Below are 8,936 nucleotides of genomic sequence, written 5' to 3'. Positions count from 1 at the left end.
ATGTATTTTTTAGGGGTGTAACGGATCACAAAACTCACGGTTCAGATCGTGTCACGGTTTTAGGGTCACGGTTTGGATCATTTTGGATCAGTAAAAAGTAAATAAAGAACAACAGCAAAAAACAAGATAAAGGCCTAAAATTAATTTTTGGAAAAGCTTCAAAACAAATACTTAATAATGTTAGCTCATTGAGGCCTATTAATAAAACAAAACATCGTCAAACTTTGAACACAAACAAAATGCTAAAACATGTAGTTTCTGATTACGTTTACATGTCTTTAGACTAAATCTACAAAAACTGCGAGAAAAGAATGCTTAAAAATAGTGGGGTGGTCTGCGGTAAACTTGTGTGCCGAACCGTGGCTTCTGATCCGTATGGATCATGGATTATCCGCGATCTGTTATACCCCTAGTATTTTTTTTTGTAAAACATCCACATTTACACTGGAGTCACAAACAGATGTCGCGAAATGTCTTAATTGATTAGATTTTCCCCTTGTGAAATCTGAGATGTCATATCTGGGGTTTAGCAAAATGAAAGTAAACTAGTGAGTATGGTGTCGGAATTGCTTTCAGTTCCGCACTATATAGTTTTTTTTAGTAGTTAGGTATTAGAATGGGAATTCTAACATACCAATAGACTGGGCAAAGACATACAAACGATAAGCCATGAAAGCCACAAAATACTTAAAACCCCAATAAATAAGCACGTTAGCTTCTTAAAAACCAAATTTTTAAGATACATTTAAGAATCTCTACAGAAACAAAAAGTAAGCATCTTTTGAACTGGAACTATATTTCAAAGCTTTCTGGACTAGAGGCTGGATGAGGTTTGGTGTGTTGGTGTAGAGACTTTTCAAATAAGTTGCAGCCTGAGTGAAGGATAATGTAACTGTACACTGCTGTCAATGTGTTGTACCAACATGTCCCAGATGACAGCCCTCTGGGCTTGTTGCCCAACTGTGTGGCCACTAGTTTGCCACACTCCAGCTTTGAATTTTGATTCAGAGCCACACTGAAATGCATTTTTGTATACCTTTAGTTTCAGAACATTTACGTTGTTGACCAACCGTCCTCAGAGATAAACTGGTATAAAATGGAAGTACTGTTTCCTCTGTAGCCATACCTAAAAGTTTATGATGCTTTCTTTAAGTTCAACTCCTACAAAAGTAGCATCAATAAATAGAAAACTCGTGATACCACAGGTTCTTACAAAATCTCAGCAGTGTTGAGTATATTCAGTGTGTGGATACAGTCTGTTTGCATTGTGTTCTCACATTGTCTAGAGTGGCAGCCTTGGGAAGTCTCTTGTAAAGAATAATAACATCTTAGAGATACTGAACTAATGAGACAAAAAGTTAAAATAAGCTCCAAAAATTGTGTTCTGGTTAGTTTTCCATTTAAGCTGCGGGAGGCTAAATAAATCTTCCTGGGGCAATGTTGAGTCATTTATGTGATGCCACAGAAATAACTAGGCTGCAAAGCTCTTGACTTCTTTCATTTTTGCTAAGCTGGCTGACTTTTTGTTAGTAACTTTTTAAAAAAAGATTTTCTCAAGGTAAGAATAGTGAGCTGTAAGAATAATTGAGCTTGCTAATCTTTCACGACCACAATAATGATCAGTTTTAGCTTAGTCAAAAACTAACAAACTGAAAAAAAAAGTGGAAAAAGTTTAATAATATTTCACAAATTGTAAAATATATTTCCCTTTTGGGGGATATTACACTGTTTTTGACACCGGAAGGAAGAGCTTTATGGTTTTTAAATTAAACTATGTTGAGGAAAAGGTGACAAAGAAAAAATAAATAAAGGTCAGGTGCACAGATTGTTCTTTGGTGGCCTTTAAACACCTTCTAAACACTGTGGGGTTCTCATGGTATGACATGTCAACATCAAAGGATGGTAAATATAGCGAAACAAACATGAGAATCTGCACACATGTGGTTTTTGTGTAATAAATTAAAAATGAAAAAAAACATTAAAAAATGTTTCCATACACACTATGGAAAAACGTGCATTTGACAGCATTTTGGAATAATATCAACAGAGTTTATATTGCTTTATCTAACTAATTTTTTTTTTTTTTTTACAATTGCAAAGAAGGAATATGCTAAACTATTTAGCACTAAAGAAAATGTATTTGGCTCCTTATATCAAAATCATGACTACTGTAAACACAAAAATGGAAAACCATACACTGAAACTGCCAGTTCTTATGGATACAGAAACTGGGTTATGGCATGGGCTTTTGAAAAATGTAATTTGATTATTTCTACTATTTGGATTGTATACATAAAAAGAATCTCACATATAGCATGATTCTTCAAATGATAAAAAATATAAAGTCTATCTTGATTCCTTTTAGAGTCTGCCAGGGAAGCATATAGGAGTAAATCTTAGACATAACACTACCGTTCTACTATATTTATTGGTATGTACTTAATGGTTAATTTCATTCAGTACCAGTGAAACCTTTTCAGTAACAAAATAAAAAGTGGTAGCTGTTCCAAAACTTTTCACTGGCGCCAAAAGGCCTAAAAGGGCAAACCTCTGACTTCCAGTCATTTTTAACGACTTTCCAGAGATCCTGAATGTCATGGAAATTAAATTACAGCAGTTTTGAGGGCACAGTTACAGTAATCATTATAATCACTACCATTTTATGTCAGTTGGATAAAATTAGGAGTGATCTTTTTGACATGTTATTGGCAGGAGTACACCAGCGGTGCTCTCATGCAACATGGCTCTACCTGTCAACGTTTGTCTCAATTTAACCAAAAATAGTTTTGTTAGCGCCATGACCATCTAAAATACACACATGCTAACAAATTCTAAATGCCTAAATGATTGAAGGGTAGTGATAGTGCACATGTAATTTTTAGAAGGTGCCCCAGTTCAGAAATCTAGACATCTAGAATATTCAGGAGTATAAACTTGTATAAAGACCGCCCTCATTTTTCATTGCAGTTAACATTTCGCGGTCTTGCTTTTTTGCAGATTCTTTTCAGTCCAATTTTGCTTTTTTTAGCTTTTTTTTAACAGTGGATAATGTTCTATGTCCTGATTGGTTGTAAATCTCATCAATCAATCTCCCCCATGCTGTGTCTCCTGTCCAGAACTCATACAGTTTACCAAACCTACAAAAATCTGAGGTCACATTCAGATTTTTTTTTCCATTCTATAACACTGAACTTATTTTTCTAAGAAGGTTTGAACTTTGAGAATCTAAACAAAAATGTGTTAACATGTCTGAGAAAATAGTATAAAGTGTGTAGTGAGGGGTTCTCCTTCCTTAAAACATCTACAGTCCTACTTAGTTAATTTCACCTATCAGGTTTTTTCAAGAACGTAAATCCCAGGATAAACAAAAGAACTGTATGTGCAGAAGTTTGACAGAAAGTTAACAACATAAGAAGGAATTACATTGATAAAGTCTGAAAAACCATTGTTGTTTCTGGGGTTGTTGGTTCTTTTCAGTGATCTGTATCATGAGCTTATCTCCATACACAACTGGCTAAATTAGGTCAGATTACTGTAAGTCAGTGTGCTTATGAGCATTATCAGGTAATCTGTTAGGAGCCATGATTCCTAAAGTTATTTCAGATTAAATACTTGTCAAATTGCTCATAAAAACAGAATAATAGTCTGTTTTTTTGGCAAAGGACTCCTTCGTGTCACTCAGATGTGGACTTTGTTTGCCAAACCATGTGGATGGTTGATGCTCTACATACACAACCAAAAACGTGTCAACATTTCTAACTGATGACTAGCTATTTTTTCTCACAAAATGGGTCATTTTAAAGCCACCAAAATTAAGTAAAGAAATAGCTCCAAACTTCAGGAATTGGCATTGTCCGAATTCCCTACCAACTCCCTAACCCTAAAAGGCTATCTAGTACAGGGCCAGCCAGTCCCCTGGAAACTAAACACAATTCAGACACACGTTCACTACTCTTTTTTTTATATAACACTGAATATGACATCACCAATTTCCCTGGTTATGACCTAAAAAGTATGAACATTTTACGAAGACTTCATACAAATGAATTGTCTTCTGATGATAAAAACTTGGATAGCTAAAAAAAATAATAATAAATGTACATACATATTTTAGAAATTCAAATGCTTTGTGGTCTATTTTTGCTAGTTAGCATCAAAGCATTCTAGTTTTAAGCAGAAACTTCAGATACATTTTTAAGGCAATGGATTTTGGAATTGTAGGTTGTTTGAATTCCTTCACTTTTCACTAAATTGTGCACTATAAAGCGGGATCACCATTTTGCAGAGATGTCTGAATCCATAATTCCAAAATCCAGAAAATTCCCCAGAAGTATCTACGAAAAATGTGTGCATTGATGCTCAGTAGATTGACGAATACTGACCTCTATGCACTGTGTTCCCAGAAATGTATTTTATTTTATTTTATTATTTTTTTAGAAAAGATCCAAGTTTTCATAAAAAAGACACAATGGATTCATAAATAGTCTTGGTAAAATGCTGGAATTTAATAGTTTTTTACTTCGTAAAGTCAGTGACCTCGTATTTGCTGCTTTAAAAAAAAAAAAAAAAGTAGTGAGAATGGTGTTCGAATTGCTTCTAAATCCAGAGCACTAGATAGTCTTGCACTATATCGTTTTTTTAGTAGGTAGGAAGTATGGAAAGAATTCAGATATAGCAGTAGATTTAGACATCCCGACAAAATATCAAATCCCCAAAACTAAGTATTGAGGAACAATCCTGGTGTCCACTTTTGCTACGATCAACAACATCAACTAGGAGGATTCTAACATTTCTAGAAGAATTATCATCAAGGCATTAAGTAACAATCACAAAATCATGACTTATTAAAAGAAAATTCGAATAATGCTCAATAGTAGCTTTACAGGCTTTGATTTTTCAAAAATGGAGGAAAAAAAATGCTGCCACACTATGTAAGCGGACAGCAACATTTGTCATTAATACCGCTGTGAACGGATAAAAGAGAAACCTTTCACACATGCGCTAACAAAGCCTCGGGGGACCATTATGAGAGCCTTTAAATAGCAAGACAAAAGTTTGGTTGAAACGGAAATAGATGCAGAGTGAGCACCGACCGCGTAACCGGTCTCACACAGTGCTCATTAGTGCTACTTGGTCAACATGTGAAGTTTTGAAAAGTAAAGAAAAAAAAACACACACACAAAAAAAAAAGCTGCTTGCCCCTACAATCCTCCGTCACCATAATGTGGCAGCTGCCTCTCTTTCAACTAATGACTCACCCACTCGTGCACCGAGAGAGCCCTGAGAGAATTTTCTCCACAATCTTTAGGACTTTTTTTCCCCCATCAGTTTGGAAATAACAAGAAAATCATTAGCATCCAGGTTTGCATACTTTTGGGAGCCACATACAGCAAAAAAAAACATAAATGCTCATGCAGCATGATCTGGACTGAAAATGCAAGAGCTCAATTAAAAAGTTAAGTTTTAAAGTAATCTGTTAAACTAGCACATCAGTCAGACTCAGAATCACCCTACCCAGCTGAAACCAGTGCTATTATCAGGAAGGGGATGTGTTACATGGTGTAGTAGAGGAAAAATACAGGAAAAATCCCAAGAAAATATGGCTATTGGCTAAAAAAATTATAAATAATGTTAGGTTAGGGGTATGAGAGGCTGTAAGCTAGGAGGAGAGAGTGTAAACGGATAGGTGATGGGAAATGGGGGTGGGCTTGCTCTGCGCCAATATTCCGGCTCACAACTCAAAGGCAAATTGCTAATGCTGCTCTGCAGAAACTGTCCTAGTAAACAACATTTTTTAATCAGACTAATAGGGACACTTAAAATACCTCAAAAGATGATCAGAGTAGAGCTTTAATATTTACAATAAATAATCTTTTAAATTGATATTTCAAACTCTATACTTTTAACTCAATATAAACTTTTAGCCCATTCTCAGTGTCGCCTCAAACAAAATGAAATAGTCTATCCAAGAGTGTTTATCGTGACACAGATTTGTGTACTCTTTTGCCTTTCAAAATAAAATAAACAAAAACAGTTGATAAAAGAAGTTACAATGTGAATCAAACTCTAAAGTGTTTACTCTGATCAGAAGTTTTTTTTTATTAAATTAAGGATCTTTGCGTGTGTGTTTTTGTGGTAATGAGAACAGACAATATTTATTGCAGAACTTTCAGGAAGGACTATAGAGAAGTGGTGAAGATCAAACACAACTGATGGAGAATTGATAGTAACATGCTGCTTTTAGAGTGACGCCTCAGAAAGAAAACCTCAATAGTGTAGTATAAAAGTGATTTTTAAGTTATATTTACAATTAAATTTTAGTACGCACACATGGATTTAAAGGTTTATTTCTCATTTCTTGATTGGCTTTTTAAGTACTAGATCAAATGACTTGTTGCATGTAAACTATGCATACAATCTTGAGTATTTCCAGTGGCAAATGCTTTTTGTAATGTTTCTTCCTGTGAAGTCACACTCCGATCATGTTTTGATCTATTTTAATGTGATCTTTGTCTTTTAATTATGATTAAGCTGTTTTTGTTTTCTACGACATAGTTTCTGCAGAGCGGCTGGCAGTAGTTAATCAGAAATTCACCCCTAAGACTACAATCACATTTCCCAAAATGCCACAGTGCAGCAACCTAAGGGATAACCAGTTTAATTTAGTCTGCTTAGTTTAGCAATGAGATATTGTTAATATTTTATGACTAATCTTCTACTTCTGCACAATTACTGGTATGAAGCCCAAAGAGGCATTATTTTTCATGATATTGGGCTATATAAATTAAATTGGGTGATCACCAATAACGAACATCGTGAGTTTCCTCATATTGTGCAGCGCTATCCAAATTGAGGTTGTTAGAGCGCAGATAGGGACATTTCTACCAATTTCTACCAAGATTTCCCAGGGTTTTCCATCCACAAAACAAAGTGATATTATTAAGACAAAAAAAAACATTATAACTTGGTTAATTTTAGGTCAATTTAGCTATTTTTTTCTGTGTTCACAATTGGCAGCTTTATCATTTGTGGTCACCACATTTTGTGTCTGGACTTTAGAAAAATGTGGCTACTACTACAATTGAGCAGAACAGAGAGTTTGAGCCCCGCCCAGTGTATTTTCTACGTCACAAATAAGCTTTTTTTTTAACTGCATCTTTGTGTCTGATACACAACCTTTTATGAATAGAGAAATACTCAGAAATCCAAACTTAAGCTAAAGTTTCTATTATATATGTTCTCCATCATCAAAAAAAGCTATCAGAACACGTTAAAAACACTGAAAAGACTATTTTATCGGAGTGGGTCTTTAATTGACAGAACGGTGATACCGTGTCAGGAGTCAGAGAAAACTGACAGCATAAAAGCAGACTCCAGCGCCACAAAGTGTAATATACCGCCGTCAACACAAACAGTGCAGATTATTCCAAGTAACAAATCAAACGTAGCTTGAAAGTCGTTAAAGTTTTGTGGCGGAGGCCCCACAACACAGGAAACGGCGCCGCGACTAGGCGCGCCTCTAACAATTCCCAATCCACACTCTGTCCTCTTCCTCACAAAAGACACACACACAAACATGCGACCGTCCCATGCAAACCAGCGCCAATAACTCCCCGGGAATCATTTGCATTCCTCCAGTTTAGTCAAATGTGAATCCCCGAAACCTCCCGGTGAAAACCCTTCACTCTCGTTTTCTAATCACAATTCTTCCCTGAACTTCTGAGAGCAGAGAGCTAGGACGAGCTAGCGATGGAAGTTTTCTTACGTACCAACTCCATACTTTTCCTTCTTCGTGGGGACCCAGCGAGACATTCTGCTCATTGGGGCGTCCCTGAGATGTCGTTCAGCCTGTTAGAAGAGCTCCAGACGTTTTTTTGTTGTAAAGTAGACTTTTCTGTTCAGTTTTCTCCCAGATTTGGAGAGCCGCTCCGAGCAGCCATTTTCCAGCAGTGACGGGACGCTCCGGTAGGGGGCAATGTGGAGCAAAACTTCTTTCAGCCAGTCCGCGTGCTCACTAACTCCAGCCCGATCTGGAGTTACGTCATGACAAGCTGGGAAATACTTCTTCAAAAACAAATACATTCCGGAAGACATGCCATCAGTTTTATGTCATACTAAAACAAACAAACATATCATACTAAAATGTCTCCCTCGGAAGTATTTTGTCTAAAAAGTTTCAGAAAAGATAAAATTTGTGATTTTATTTTGAAAAAGACACATTTCAAAAGAATGTTCATGTTATATGAGGGATTATTAAAATGAAAAAAGGAACATTGGGAAAAAAATTATGTATAAATCCAAGAACATTTTCTTTTCTTTTTAATTAACAGCGTTTTTAATTGTATTTTGAAAAAGTATACATAGGAGATTAAATTAATAAATAAATAAAGAAACATTGGAAAACCCCAATTTTGAAAATTATGAATCCGAGAGTATTTTCTACAATATCTGACGATGTTTAAACAACAACCAGTCATTTAATCTTTAACAATAGTTAAAAAAAAGTCATTCAAATGAACAGCATGTGTGAGTTCATTTTTAAACTTAAAAAAAAACTGAGCATTACTCCAGTTATATGTCATACCAAACAAAAAGTGTCTCTCATCAGTGATTTTGTTTAAAACGTTTTAGGGGGAAAAAAGAAAAGAAAATGCTGCTTTTATTTTGACAAAGTATACCTGTACACATAAAATGAAAATTGATGCAATAGGGATTCGTTTATAGAAAGAAAAAGAAAGAAAGAAACATTTGAAAAACCTAATTGAAAAAAAACAACTTCAATAATATTTTCTGCAATATTTGACTAGTAAAACAGCAGAATAAAGTAAGCTTTGCAAAAATATTTTAAAATTAAAAGCATCTGTGGTTTCATAACATGATAAACATTGAGTGTTACTTTGCCATTAGTTCCATCAGTTTTTAATCATACCAAAACA

The 8,936-nt window shown here is 35.1% G+C and overlaps 1 protein-coding gene across 1 annotated transcript in view; it reads right to left on the bottom strand.

Moving 5' to 3' along the window:
• The window catches only part of dock1 (dedicator of cytokinesis 1), a gene marked incomplete in the record, with an annotated part of 178,335 nt that extends 170,291 nt beyond the window's left edge, over positions 1-8,044 (bottom strand). The window contains 1 exon segment of the mRNA XM_036217180.1: positions 7,770-8,044. Coding sequence (XP_036073073.1) covers positions 7,770-7,821 — 52 coding nt within the window.
• Between the last annotated feature and the right edge of the window lie 892 nt (positions 8,045-8,936).

The sequence above is a fragment of the Oryzias melastigma genome, linkage group LG19 (genome assembly GCF_002922805.2).
Source record: "Oryzias melastigma strain HK-1 linkage group LG19, ASM292280v2, whole genome shotgun sequence".
In the NCBI taxonomy this organism is placed as follows: Eukaryota; Metazoa; Chordata; class Actinopteri; order Beloniformes; family Adrianichthyidae; genus Oryzias; species Oryzias melastigma.
This window is presented reverse-complemented; position numbering and strand designations above follow the sequence as displayed.